Source organism: Aptenodytes patagonicus, chromosome 1 (assembly GCF_965638725.1).
Source record: "Aptenodytes patagonicus chromosome 1, bAptPat1.pri.cur, whole genome shotgun sequence".
Taxonomy (NCBI): domain Eukaryota; kingdom Metazoa; phylum Chordata; class Aves; order Sphenisciformes; family Spheniscidae; genus Aptenodytes; species Aptenodytes patagonicus.
The window spans coordinates 156,487-171,513 of NC_134949.1; the positions used below are offsets into that span (position 1 = coordinate 156,487).

A 15,027-nucleotide genomic window follows, 5' to 3' on the forward strand; every position below is an offset into this window, starting at 1 on the left:
GTGACGGCTCGTACTGTCCTCCCCTCGAGCAGAGTAATTCTCACGTGTAGGAGAGAAGCTAAAGCTGGTTGGTAAGAAATGCAACAGCAAGGCCACAGTTGCATGAAACAGCTGGCTCAAACATATGCAGAGCCTAGGAATTCAAAACAGAGACATGCTCCCCAAACCCTGGCCAGGCAGGCAATTTTGGTGCCAGGTGAATTGAAGGCTCTCACTCAGAGCTTTTCAGTGGACTGATGGAGGTGTCTTTTCTCACATGAATCTTTAGTCCATGCAGGATTCACTGTCTCATCTTCATTCAGAAAAGCCAGTGGTAAAAGGACACTCTTTGCTAGTGTAGGGACACCTCCGAGCAGGATGCACTGAAGGATCCAGGCTGACTTTCTAAGAAATCAAACACCAAATGTCTTCTTTAGTGGCTGATGATGCTTGAACAAACCATTTGCCTTAGAGACATGCAACAAGCAAGTCAGAAAAAAACACGATTATCTAGTCTGATAACATGCATGACAAGGGCCAGAGCCTTCAACAAAGGTCCCTGTAAGTCCACCTCTCACCTCAGCTGATGTATGCAGAAAGCATGGTTTATTTTTGTTAGCAATATAGATAAAGATGTATTGTATCAACAGGCCTAGATAAGTTATCCATCACTCTAAGTCTATTATCAAAACAACGTATTTTTTAAGAGCTATGTCAAAACCCTAATGAAACAGTAGATTTAATAACAGTCAGTAGATGATCTTGTGCATACATCTCCTTTGATGTCAGGTCACTCCAGTAAATGTGACCTACATTCTCTTTCATTTGTGTAAAATATATAGACACTGATTTTATACAGATAAAAATATTTCCATCATTTACCATACTACTTCTTTATTATTTTATTTACAATTTTTATGCAAGATTTTTTCTGCTAACTCAGCCATTGGCTAGCACCAGACCAAGACAAAGTTTGCCTGACAAGATGTAAATATGCTGAATGATCTGATTATGCTTAGATGTTTCTTATCAACAGCTTTCCATGACTTCTTCCTTTGATGGAAGCTAGCTTAAGTGGCAAATAGTTGACAAGTCATCCTACCTATTTTTAGAAATGCCAATGTAACATTTGATTTCTCCAAATCCTTCAGGACTTCCCCAGTGTTAAATTCAACTCTTTGGATCAGTGTTGACCAGCAAGTTCTTTCGATAGTCTGAAGTTCAAAGAACCACAAACATGACCTTGCTGCAGACTGTAGCTGCAAAACTAGGTGCCCATTAACTTATGCTAGGCGCAGGCCCAGAATGATATCAGGTTTAAGGTGACAAAGACCTTGTGTTTTGCCTGAACCTCTGAAAACGAGAAAAGGGGAGACTCAGGCTCTCCGAATGTCAGGTAAATTATTTATATAATGATAATGAGACATAAGGTCTCTGTGGAATATCAGCACCGTACTTCACAAAACAGGAGCATCAGCATGACATACCAGAACTGCCCTCTTACCATACATGCATCATAATTAAGGTTAAGTGGAAGTCTGATCCCTGGGGATGATAGAGTTGGACAGATGACAATTTAATTTGTCTCCTAGCCAGGAGAAGGAGCCTGAGGTGAGCCAACCACGTATCACAGTGGGTCCAGGTACACCCGTCCCATCAGGCCTACCCCCACTGCCATCCCACAGTTGCACAATTCAGAAGCGCTGCCCCACGTTTCCCCACCACAGGGCTGACAACAGCCTGCGGACGGGGGAGAAATCCTAAATTATAACTCAGAGAAGAGTCATCTGAGGGATAGTGCAAGGATGCATTTTTCTTATTGGTAATCAAAGATATAAACTGATAGGGAATACAGATCAAATTAACCTAGAAAACCCAGCCTTATAGTCGATTTTGTCACCTGAATTATTGATCCTTATTACATGAGGACTCCAGGCACACCGTTTTCCGTGGGCTAGAAGCCATATATCTACAGTAACTGCATGCTGTGATACATGATTTGTAAAGTGTCACTAGTGCCTTAACGATTCAGTAAACAAGAAAATGCATCCTGAAATCAGAACTGTATCCTTATGAAACAAATACTAGAAGCATAATTTAATAAAGGAAGGGGAAAAACGTAGAGAGAGGAAGCAACCAGCTCTCCCCTGCTACTGCCTGAAGTCCCAGCACTCGGTCACAGGGAACAAGAAAGAAGCTCTAGTAATGGACAAGTAAACATAAACTAAACCACCCCTTTTCCATGCAGAGAATGAGGTCTGCGGGGCTAACTGCTCCAGGCGTCTCCAACGGCCACATCAGGCAGTGGATGGAGGAGTTGTGACCTCCAGGTGTAGGTGCAATCCAGCACTGGATTTCCCATCTGCCTCAATTAACTCGGAGATTCAGGCAATACAGGGGAAACCTGTTTACTGGAGTCTGCAACTGTGCTTCCTTGTTTCAGACCTTTCCCTTACAGCTGCTTTTAGTTATTACTCAGTCAAATCAGTGCTGTGCTTATACCTGGTCAGTACAGAGACTGCTCTATACTTTACTGCAAAGGACCTGCAGAGGGAGAAAATTCTCCTGCAGTACACAACAATTAAAACTTCCTGGGTAAGTGCCAGAAAAGTTGTAAAATCAGCCTGACCCTGCCTTACTCGTTAAGCTGATGGGTACTGGGCACATTGTTTTCTCGTAACAGAACAGAACTAAATGAAATGTACATTGACAGCAACCCTATGGAGTGCCTGCAAACCACGCCAGGTGCAAGAGACCTTGGTGGTGGGGATATCTCCTTCCAAACCACCAGAGTCTGCTGAAAGGGGCAGAAGGACCTCTGGGGAATACTGCTCTGGCAAAGGCAAGGGGTGAATGGAAAACCCACTGCTATGGGAGAAGCCCTGACTGCCACCCCTCTGTCCCCATGGCAGTCTGTCCATCCCACAAGCCTGATGTGGAAAACCCATGCTCCTCTGGGACACGAGAGATGGAGCCCTGCATGGGACGTGCTGCTGCACACACTGCCCGAGCATGGCCGTATGCAAACATCCATGCACTGGCTGCAGACAGCACACCCTTTAAAACACCCAGGAGGCAGTACTGGCCACAGTGAAGTGGTGGCTCAGAGCAAACCTCAGGAGCATTCCCTGCCTGCTCTTCCCTGAAAGTCGGCTGTTCAGAGGTGGTGGACAGATGCCAACGCTGACAGGCCTGGAGCAGGCACCAACCCGTCACCAAGATGCTCGATCCATCTGTAGGGCTGCTCTGCTGATAGCCAGGGACCAAGGAGCAGGTTGGACACACAGGGGATGGTCAGAAGAACAGATTTGGTTTATTGCCCTGATCTGGGCTGTGGTGATCAAGCACAGAGCTACCCAGCAGAAACCCCTGCCAAGCAGCCCCAGTCACATCATTCACATACCTTTGTAAGCTTTTTCCCGGTTCTTGACACTCCTTTTTGCTGCCCCGGTTTCCTCCCAAATGAACAATCTGCCTCTAGCTACTTTTACCCCATTCACCCTAGTTCTGCTACATGTGCACTCAAATCTGGTATTTCCAACACCATTACCTAGGTAATCTTGGCCTTACCTGGTATCACTGAGAGGTTGCCCCCAAAGGTCTCCAGTATTCCCTGTCAGTTATCTGTGAAGTTTGGCAACTTCTAGCGTCACTCCCCCTCACACACTGATGAAATCCAGCCATTCCACCAAAGCACTGTCTGTGACTTCGTCAGCTCCCTCACTGCTACCTGTCATATCCAATCTCTCATGTCACATCCAGTCGTTCTCTGCCTCCTGTTCAGTTAGCTTAATCTCAGCCTCGCCAGCAGCCCAGCCATTTGCCTACAGCCCCAACACCAACGAAACAAGAAATACTAACCAGAACAACCCACAGTGTTCAGAGCTGGTTGTAGCCCTGGTGATGGAGGAGGAGGACTCTGATACCCCTTACACAACCTGGGAATCCTGACCTCTGCCTCTCACGGAGTCCCAAGCAAAGGCTGAGCGCAGCAGACCAGCCACCAGAAAAGCCAGCTCTGGACCAGAACCTCCAAAATACCGTTTCCAGATCAGAGCCCATGGGAAAGCTTTAGGTCAGAAGTATGTAATTCAGTGACAATTCATCTGTAAGTGCCTACCCAGGAAGGAAATAAAATCTAAGGAGGGTCTCTTATCCAACTGGCAAAGGCAAAACTAAATCAAAAGGTTTGGAATTAAATTACAGAAATTCTCACTGGTAATGAGGTAAAATTTCCTAACAAGGAGGTCTACTGTTCATTACAAAAGCTCACAACTTTAAATCTCAGGAAGTATAATTCGTACCTCTCAAGAACTATCACATTAACACTACAGCTTTTGTTGTGCAATTTGATCACCGCGGCCATTTCCTGGTCTTAAAAATCCACTGTCCGGGCTGTCTCGCACCAGGGACGCCAGCTTCAGCTGCGCCCAGCAGGCAGGAGAAGCCCTGGAAGAGCCAGGTCACCAGGAAGCCCCGGGGTGGCTTTGAAAAGCCCTTCAACACCACAGGTCTGAGGACAAAGGCCCTGCACACCCCAATCCTGCCCTTTGGCACAGGGGCACTGACAGCCCCCCAGAAGCCAAGGGAAGGGTCCCTGAGAGGGGTCGGCTCTGCCGACCTGCAGAGAGCTGCTGCTGCTGAGAAGACAGCACCGCTGCTGGCACACAGTGGCATCCTAAAGGGACACTCATGCCACAAAGCTGGTTCAGTGGTACCTGCCACGGTCAGAAGCACGCCCAGACCTGATAGCTCTCTCTTCACCTGCCCATCTGTGCTGTGTCTTCCCCCGGGCTGCCCATCTTCACTAGGAATTGCTCCCCAGGACCTGATATGGTAAACCCCAGCCCCGATTTTGACTCTTGCAGCATCACAGTTGATCGCACTTCAAGATGCAGGCTTCCTGGGACCCCTGGCAGCCAAGAGGGCAAACCACATCCTGGGGTGCATCAAACACAGTATAACCAGCCAGTCAAGAGAGGCGATTATCCTGCTGTATTTTGCGGCCTCACCTTGAGTACTGTGTGCAGTTCTGGGCCCCACCATTTAAGAAGGATGTGAAGGTCCTCGAATGCATCCAGAGGAGGGCAACAAAGCCGGTGAAGGGCTGGAAGGCATGTCCTCTGAGGAGCGGCTGAGGACTCTGGGTTTGTCTTGTTTGGAGTAAAAGAGGCTGAGGGGCGACCTCACTGCTCTCTACAGCTTCCTGAGGAGGGGACGTGGAGAGGGAGGTGCTGATCTCTTCTCCCTGGGATCCAGGGGCAGGACGCCTGGGCATGGTTCAAAGCTGCGCCAGGGGAGGTTTAGACTGAACATCAGGAAGCATTTCTTTACTGAGAAGGTGGTCAAACACTGGAACAGGCTTCCTAGAGAGGTGGTCAGTGCCCCAAGGCTGTCAGTGTTTAAGAGGCATTTGGACAATGCCCTTAATAACATGCTTTAACTTTTGGCCCTGAAGTGGTCAGGCAGATGGACTAGATGATCGCTGTAGGTCCCTTCCAACTGAAAATACTCTATTCTATTCTTTGCAAATACTGCTTTTCTTGGACAAGTTACTTTTATTACTAGCCAAGCTTAGCAGTGAAATATATTACAAGTTAATTCAAGCAGAGCAAATTGTTAAGACCCCAGTTACTTCACTGGAAACACATTTACAGAGTGAAAAATAAAATAATACCGCAGCTGCCTTGGTACTTCTCACCTAAAATCCTGAAGGCATGTCTCAGTTTAAGGCTAGGGCAGGAAGCTGCACACCACTGTTCTGACACCCAAACAGAGCATTGGAGTAACAGGTACCTGCTTGCAGCTGGATGGTCAACAGTTAACAGGCACTAATGGAGTATGTGTGTTTGGGGGCAGGGAGAAAAGGGGTACTACAGCAGTTATTTAAAATCAGCTCCTGAATTTTTAAATTTCTAAGACTACTATAAAAGGTGTGTCATAAGTAGTATTTGCCATATCTAGACTCTACTGGGCCTTGTTTCTAGTTTTCCATTAGCTCTCCATAATGAAGACACCACCCTTAACAACACAGATGACAGACTTGGTGTTTGACATGCTCTGTCTGAACACCTCCAGTCCCAATTTCTGTCCATCCTGAGGGTCACAAAGTGTCACAGCACTCCTCTGCACAAGAGCCAAGTTCTGAAAGCCATCAGTAAGCTCTTCCAGTTCCATGAAACTTTATGATGCCAGCATTGCATCCCAAAACTTGCTGCAGGGTTTTAGGACAACCCCTCCTCTGCCCCAGACCAATGGCAAGATCCTCAAGCTTTGACCGTACTACACTCACCATAGCCCTCCTCATGCCCCCAGGGCTGTGCAGGGCAGGAGCTACGGCTGTCAGAGACCCCCGTCAGGTCAACAAGACCCAGCACCAGGCACTTCACAGCACCAAAACTCAGCTTGCAGAGGCTTCTGAGCCTGAGGTCTTCACACCAAGTGCTGGACAGGAAACAGAACTAAATCTTCCTCAAACGATCCACTGATTGCTACAGATCCAGGCAAGTTCTGCGCTTGAGTGGTTGGATCACTGAATTCACCCAAGGAGATTTGTCTCAGTAACTGCAATACCAGTTGCTCTGGCTGGTCTTTACACAGAGATGCAAACACAAACATCTGATGCTGAACATCAAACTTTAACCTTCTTGGGGAGAAAACACAGCAAAAAGAAGTGGGAGTTTGTGAAGCAGGCAGATAACATCCACGCAGAGATCCTCCCTAACCCGAGCCCTGAGCTCTCTGCGCTTTGCCCCGCAGAGCCCGTGCGGCCAGAACTCGGTCTCAACCGTGGGACCGAGTCCCTGGTGAACAGTGCGCGTGCACCGTTGGAGGAGGAACCCGGCCTGCCATGCATGAGCTCACCCTGTGGCCAGGAGCAGGCAAATGGGCGTTGGCGATGGCTGCATGGGCTTCCAGGCGCAGAACTGGAAGCTGTGCAGTCACAGTGCCCAATTTTCCCACGATGCTGAACATAACAAGACACTCCCGGGGAGTGCTCCGGAGCAACCGCGGGGCTGGGGACAGCAATGGCTCCCCTGGGGCCCTGCTGCAGCCCAGCCGGGAGGGACGGGGCTGGGGTACAGACTGACCCTCCCCATCGGCGAGTCCCATGGATTGGCACTTTGGTCACAAGCTGTGACCTGCTGGTTTTACAAGCGCTCCTTGACGGTCCGGCTCAAATGCAAGGACCGACACTGGACACAGGCGGGGTACTGAGGGGCAGAGGACTTAGAGCCATCTCCTTCTCTTCCCTTTGAGGGTACTGAATAGTGTTGAACAGGGCTCGGTAGGCATGGGCCAGGCCTCAGCACGTTGCAATGATCTGCATCTCTCTGGAGCTGCCAGGGTGACAGCATACTTTGTCCAAATGTTCTATTAACTTTTCAGGATTCTGCACTTGCTTAGGGGTGAAGTTCCAAAACACTGGGGGTGCCCATTGGCCTAGGCACTTGCCCATCTTATCCCACACACCCTGCTACTCATAACTATCCAGCCTTGGGGCAGATCTCTGGATGATATTCTTAAATTGCTTATTAACTTTAGACAAAACCAAAACAATATTCCAAAGAAATACCAATAGAAGTATCTTAACTACCCAAGGATGTGGCGGGCAGAGGAGAGCAGGAGGGCCCAGGGCTGGCAGGGAGGCCATGGCAGGCAGAGGAGAGCAGGAGGGCCCAGGGAGACCGTGGCGGGCAGAAAACACCAGGAGGGCCTGGAGCTGTGGGAAGGCCATGGCGCTGGGGCAGGCAGAGTGACAAGGACATTTGCTCCAGGGAGCAGAAAGAGCTGGGAGGTGTGGCGAGCTGGGCGGAAACCTGGAAAGCAGGTCTGCGTTCTGCATCAAGGCTGGTGCACGTGGTAAAGCAAGTGAAGTGCTCGCTTGTCTGGAGAACTGGGGGGTGGGTGGGTGGAATAAAAAATTGACAACACTTTGGAAAGAAGCAGGAGCAAAGCGAGCCCCACAGTGGATCAGCACAGCATCGTCTCCCCAACAGTGTACGGGATCAGCTGCTTCAGGAGATACACAAATCACAGGAAGCAAACATCTCAGGTAACTCCTTGAATAACCTGCCCCAAATGGCGGCTTCTCTCCAGACTAAGTAGACAAAAGAAAGCTTGCGCCCTGAAGCAAGGACTTAGAGCCATCTCCTTTTCTTTTTTCAACACATCATTTGTATTATTGGCAATATCCTTGCTATTCATATTATCTACTCCTTTCTTAGAGAGTAAATTCCCAAGTCAGGGACTGCATGTCCCTCTACTGCTTCCACAGAACCCACCATAACCAGATGCCAATGAACATTAACTGGCCCAGGAACAATATTCCTCTGCCCAGGGAACTGGTAGCAGGGATTTGCTGAGACCATGTGAGGTGCAGTCACTGTGTCAGCTGTAACAACGACTGTTTACAGGGATGGCCCCAGGGAAGTATGTATGAATATTTTATGAATCATATTACTAAATAGATAGTGCCTGATCTATGGTCAGGTTAGCCAGGAAGAGGGAGGTTGCTCTAGTCCAGGCACAGAAGACTGGTTGAGTTCAGGATATTACAAGCCAAGAAATATCACCTTTCAGCATTTTGAGTACAGGTCTATCATTTGTGTATGAAAGGTAGGGATGGCCTCTCTGGGCCAAGAAATGAAGAAGTGAATCCACCTGCTCATCACTTTCCATCATAGTGCTGAGTGAAGGGGCTGTTATACCCCTTCCCATTTGCTCCAAATGAGTCTCCAAGGCAATGGCTGCAGGCAAGTCCCATGTCCGAAAGCTGCAGCTCTCTCCTGCAGGGACCAGGATAAAATAACCTTTATCCAAACGCTCAGTTGGTTTGACTAGGACATCACCTCCTCCCAACACTGGACAGAGGTGGAGACGGGATGGGCTGGGAAGGACTGGCTCTCCGGGGTGGTGGACAGCGTTCTCTGCCTGGGGTGCAGCTGATGGGGCAGCTCACACGGACGGGCAAATTTGGGCTTGGGAAAGAATCAACCCCCAGCAAGACTGGTAGAAGCCATGCAAGATTTTCACCATCCTCTGCAGCACGAAGTGCAGTTTCCTTTGAGGAGCATCCAGCTGAGCCTCACTTAATAACCAGCTCCCTCCCTCTGCAGGGACTTTGCTGATGCTCTGGTCCCTCCCATTTTCAGACCCCTTCTCTGGTTCACACCATGAGGTCTGAATTGTTTCGCACAGAGTATCTAAATGAAGCATGAGCGGTGGGGCCAAGACAGAGAGTCTCAGTGCTCCTTCCAGCTTAAATCCCATGGCAGCATGAAGCACCAGGCTGAGTGGCTGGGAAATACAGGGGTGACTCAGAGCCACCACATTCACCTCTCAGTCAAAGAGGATGCTGTTCCCCAAGGGGCATCAGCAGACTCGCCAGCACCCCTGTCCCAGATGGCAGCATGACAGACCATGCCCACCCTGCAAGGGCTTCCAAGCCACGACCCTCTGCAGCCACGTGCTGCTCAGTGCCCCCTGCAGCAATGCCAGGCTGTGAATCCGTAAGCCAGACCCAAGTCCCACACAGCCTCATGCTCACTGTTTAATCAGCTCCAAGTCCTCTCTTTCAGCCTCAGCAGATAAAGGAAAATACAGAGCCTACAAATGTTAGGAGGGCAAACAAGAAAAAAGAAAGAAAAAAGGGGACAGGACAAAATTTATCCCATTTTTCCTAACACAATAGCTGCAAGTCTGATCTGGCAAAAAAATGGATGCCATTTTGAGCCCTGAAGTTTCACTTCACGTTACACAGACTGATGTGAGCAGCACACAGACAGACACGTATGTCACATACATAGGGAAGGGGAGAGAGAAGGGAGGAAGAGACAGCAACCATATTCTGACAGGAACGCAAACACACCCACCAGCACACAGAGCCCTTTCGCGATACGGACAGAACAAAGACAATTCAGAAATCCCCACAGAAAATCACACCCAAGATTAAAGCCCAAATCACAATGATCTTCAGCCACACTGAGGTCCAGGAATGGAACAGCACTACCAAACGAGCTGGCAGCCACGGGTTTAAGCTTTCCCTCCTGCATCCTGCACCCTACATACAAGGAAGGGATGGAAGCATGCACTGCTGTGCCTCTGCTTTCAGCAGCTGCATTTCGCCTCTCCCCAGCCTTCAGTCCTGGAGAGAGGACCCTCCAGCCGGAGGTAGACCTGCCTCCCGAGCACAGGGAGGGGGGGCTGAAGCCTGTTTCCTATGTGAATATGAGCACTTTCATTACCAGTCCCCAAGAGACTCTCTTTTTTTGTAGCAAAAAGATTGGTTTCTGGCAAGAGTAGCCACAGTAACAACCCGGTCCAAGGTACCGGCTGCACGAGCTCAGGTGCTCCAGGGCTGCGCAGGGGACGCGTGCCCCAGGCACGAGCAGAGGCTGTCTGGCAGCACAGGGTTGAAGGTATGGTGGCAGCTGCAGGACAGACATCTACTGGTTTGCCCTCATGCTGGGGCTGAACCCCAACACAGCCAGGGCTCCCAGGAGAAGGATCCCCAACTCTACACAACCAAAGTACAGTGAAATACTTCAAGCATTAAAAAAAAAAAAAAAAGCCACAGAGGACAAAGGCCCTGCCCCATGGGGCTTACATCTGTACCTGAAACAGAGCACATGCACTTTATACACCCACTAAATAGGCAGAAGTGAAAACTCCTACAAATGCAAAGCTACGAATACCAGCATCTGTACCAGAGAAACACCCCAGAACGTGCGAGAGATGCACATTTGCCATGAATGGCATTTTCTGTACGATGCATGTAACCAGAGATAAGCTGCACTCACACTGCCTAACTGTCAGAGAAGGAGAAGAGTCCCCTAAGACGACCCCGACACACAGGGGCTCGCAGGCTGCTTGGTGCAGCCAGGGAAGTGGGGTCCTGAGCACCAGCCAAAGTGAGGAGAAGGAGCTTTCCCTCCCAGCCCCAGGACCGAGCAAAAGAAGCAGCCCTTACCTTTGGCCCCTCGCAACACAAACCCGAATCCCTCATGCTCCCTCTTCTGCAGCACGGCCGTCTTCTCCTCAATGATGTAGTCACTGGGCAGGAAAGAGCACAAGAGAATGATGCTAGGGTTAGATTTCAGCACCATGCTGCCAGGCGGAGGTGGCCTTTGTGCCTGTGACAAGGAGACCTCTTCTCATCAACTGTTTCATCTCAGCAAGGAGTTGGGCACAATCTGCTTCCCTCCCTCCCTCGCCCAAAGTCAGAACAAAAAGACGAAAGCTACTTTCCCTCAACGTGTAGGTGGAGGAAAGCCCCGGCTGCCTGGATCACCCTTCTGCCCACCGGTCCCCTTCTCAGTCACCTGCATACGCATGCAGGGAGCTTACTGATCCCGCTTTGGGCTTCCCTTTAAATGATGCCCTTAGCATATAACTGAAGAGTGGAGCGCCTGAGCAGAGGAGGTGCAGGGAGAGGCAGCCATCCATCCATCAGGGAAGCAGCTCTCTGAGACTTTCCAGTTGCCTCTTGTATGAAAAAATTAGACGCTTGACAAAAGGAGAGGTGCCTCTTTGGTAAGTTCCCTGGGAGGGAGAACAGCAGAGTTTATATCCTCATCCCGGCGCTCTGATCTTCTCTTAAAATCCCCCCCTGCGTTGCTAAGTAATGGTCTGTCATTAGCAGAGGGGGGATGCATTGCATTGTCCTAGTTTAACAAAGCTGCTCTCCCTGCCCTCCGCTGTGGCCAGACAAGAAGAACGGGGAAAATCCAGCGGTGCAGAGAGGAACAGACGGGCAGCTCCGTGCAGACCCCGGCCGCCAGCGACCCTTCTAACAAACCTCCTCTACGCACGCTGGGAGGGGCGGGGGGCGCACGGGGAGGGGAGACGGGAGAGGGATTCTCTCAGCAAACGGGAGCTTAAATGCAGCCCTGCAAATCCCTCCCAGCAGAGCCGCATGTCTGACATCAGAGTGGAATTAATCAGGGACCTCGGTCCTTCTCGGCAGCACGGGGAAGGAGCTTTGCACACCGAGCCAAAACCGGGAGAGGCAGAGAGGGAGCAATGGCACGGGCCAGCCCCCAGACCTGGGCACATGCAGCCAGCAATGGGGTCTGCCCAGCGCGCAGCTGCGGGGAACAAAGACCCGCGCACCACTGCACTGCACAGAAACACGCTACCAAGGAGCAGGTACAGTGGCGGGCGCGCAGGCAGGCGTGCTCGCAGGAGGGAGGAGACGGCTGTAGACAGGCGCTGGCACAGAGCACGCTGGGTTTGCACACTGCGGTATGAGGTGCCCCAACATGCGCGGTACCGCCGCTGCAGGCAGGCACACGCCTCACCGGCACACGCGTCCCGCACCACGCTGCGCCGAGCCTGCCGCCTCCTGCCCCTTGCTGCAGGGAAGGGGTTGCCTGCCGAGGCTCAGGCTGCACCCCATGTCGCCCCGCTGGGACCCTGCCGAACATACCAGGGGAGGGGAGGGGGTGGGTGTTTCTGGATGGAAGGCGATGGGCTCACAGTGCTGCTGCGTGGACTGGGTTGGCAACTCACATTTTTGTGTGTACTTTCTAGCAGCCATGGGCTGCGACTGACAAGCACCAGGACAGAATACACCTCTCTGCATCCTGTCCATCTGTAGCCTCATCTGCCAGGGCTGCATTTGTAGGCATCACAATCCCTTTTTGGGTAGTTCTGTGATTCTGCCATTAACACCACAATAGTATCTAGCTCCTAGCAAGATGGATAGAAATACTGTTTTCCAGACCAAGGGAAGGCGATCACAAAAGTCAATACATGCAATGGCTGCAGGTACCGAGGCACACCAGAAGATGTACAACAGACATCATCCACGGAAACTAACGCAAGACACAAGCCTGAATTCCTTGGACTTCCTTGGTAGTTCACTTTGCACTATAATTTTGGACATTCTTAGGCATTATCCACAAAAAAAGTGGTATCTATGAAAGCAGTGACTTCATGCAACAAAGTACCCAGATGTGGATAAGCTTCAACGAAACTATGTGAACTGCTTTAAAGGAGGCGGCTGCTGTCATACAGCCATCCCTTTGTGTCACATTTTCAACACACTGCCTGTCTTTCAAAAGCAGAGCTGGTTATGCATATGTTCCTCAATATGCGTAAAACTCTCCCCTCTACAATGAAATGCTCTCTTCCAAGTGTAGAGTGTCCTACTGGAAACAGATTCATAACTACCATGCCCAGAAGAGGTCATTACAGTAATATAATCCTCCTGTCCATGTAATAAGAGCCAGACCTCCTCAAACTGTGATTCCTTTATCAAAGTAGTTGTGGATGCCCCACCCCTGGAAACACTCAGGGTCAGGTTGGATGGGGCTTTGAGCAACCTGATCTAGTGAAAGATGTCCCTGCCCATGGCAGGGGGGTTGGACTAGATGACCTTTAGAGGTCCCTTCCAACCCAAACCATGCTGTGATTCTGCGATAAGCCTTTATCTTCTATTTGAACTATTACCATTTAGGAGGAGAGCTAGACCTAACACATTTCGCATCCACAGGAATATCCCCCCTTTTCCATTTGGCTGCCCTTGATCTTCACATTCCCCACCAGCCCCTCCTTGTTGGTGAGAACAAGGTCCCGCATGGCACCTCTCCTCATTGGCTCCTCTACCACTTGGAGAGGGAAGTTATCATCGATGCATTCCAGGAACCTCCCCAATTGCTTATGCCCTGCCATGTTGTCCCTCCAACAGATATCGGGGTGGTTGAAGTCCCCCATGAGGACCAGGGCTTGTGAGCGTGAGGCTGCTCCTATCTGTCTATAGAGGGCCTCATCCGCTTGGTCTTCCTGGTCAGGTGGCCTGTAGCAGACCCCCACTATAATGTCACCTGTCCCTGCCTTCCCTTTAATCCTGACCCATAAGCTCTCGGTCGGCTCCTCATCCATCCCTGGATGGAGCTCCATGCACTCCAGCTGGTCACCGACACAGAGGCTGACACCCCCTCCTCATCTCCCCTGCCTGTCCTTCCTAAGGAGCCTGTATCCTTCCATCCCAACACTCCAGTCATAGGAGCCATCCCACCACGTCTCCGTGATGTCAATAAGGTCGTAGCCTTATTGGATTGTCAATCCCTTGTACATGGGATTGTACAACCCCATACCAAGAGCAAATTCTGCCACCTCCACAAGAATGTGTTTGTCCATGTGTATATTCAAGAGAAAGAGAGAGAAGGAAAGGAAAACAAATGTTTATGTATAAAATAATGATTTCTATTTACCTGGTGGTGGGCTGAAGTGCCCAATTAGTCCTGCTGTGATTGCTTTGTCAATGAGAAAGTGAGGAATCTATGATGAAAGAAAATTCTGTACCTCTAATTCTTCCCATAGGACCTCTGTGGTTGTTTCATCCACACGATAAACTGAAGAAACTCTTGACAAAACTGCTTGTACTCTGTATAAGTACAATTTCACCCAGCCTCCCCATCAATCCTCATCTGCCAAGATTTCCTGCAATAATGTAAGCCTTTAAATAAGTTCAACCTGCTGCTGCTGTTACCCAAAGTCATTTGCACAAAGAATATTTGATTCTTTCCGCCACCTCTGAATTATTCCTCCTCCTACTGGCAAGAAGTACCTTAATTCAAAAACCTAAACTTGTCAGAAACAATAGGAAAACTCCCCAACACACTACTTTCTGTCCCTGAACACCCCAAAAGTATGTATGTAGAGCTACCTGTGGGATTTTTAGAAATGTTGGATGTTTATTTGTTTTAGCTCACTCTCTTCCACTGTGTCATCCACAGAGGGATTTATGAAGTTAGACTTGCAAGAGGGATCTTGCAAGAGCACTCCCAGTTTAAGTCCCTCCAGAACCTGCAAACCCTTTGCCTATTGCCATCTAGCTCTACAGGCACCTAAAAATCCTCAGGTTCGTAACTTGACTACAGTAAGATCCATTGGACACTTTCACGTTTGGATATAACCACACTAATTAGTTCTATAGATAGATGTATATAAAAAGTGAAATAAAAAGTCCCTACATTTTTGTGAACTAGAATTGTGGGGGAGTAGGGAGACACCTGAGATGCCACTGATTGGCACTGCTGG

The 15,027-nt window shown here is 49.8% G+C and overlaps 1 protein-coding gene across 2 annotated transcripts in view; it reads right to left on the reverse strand.

The window, feature by feature from the left end:
- Window positions 1-15,027, reverse strand: part of SHANK3 (SH3 and multiple ankyrin repeat domains 3) — a 404,972-nt gene that overhangs the window by 81,278 nt on the left and 308,667 nt on the right. For both annotated transcript variants that reach the window (XM_076341473.1, XM_076341380.1), the window contains exon 16: window positions 10,952-11,034. In XM_076341473.1, coding sequence (XP_076197588.1) covers window positions 10,952-11,034 — 83 coding nt within the window. The remainder of the gene's footprint in view (window positions 1-10,951; window positions 11,035-15,027) is intronic.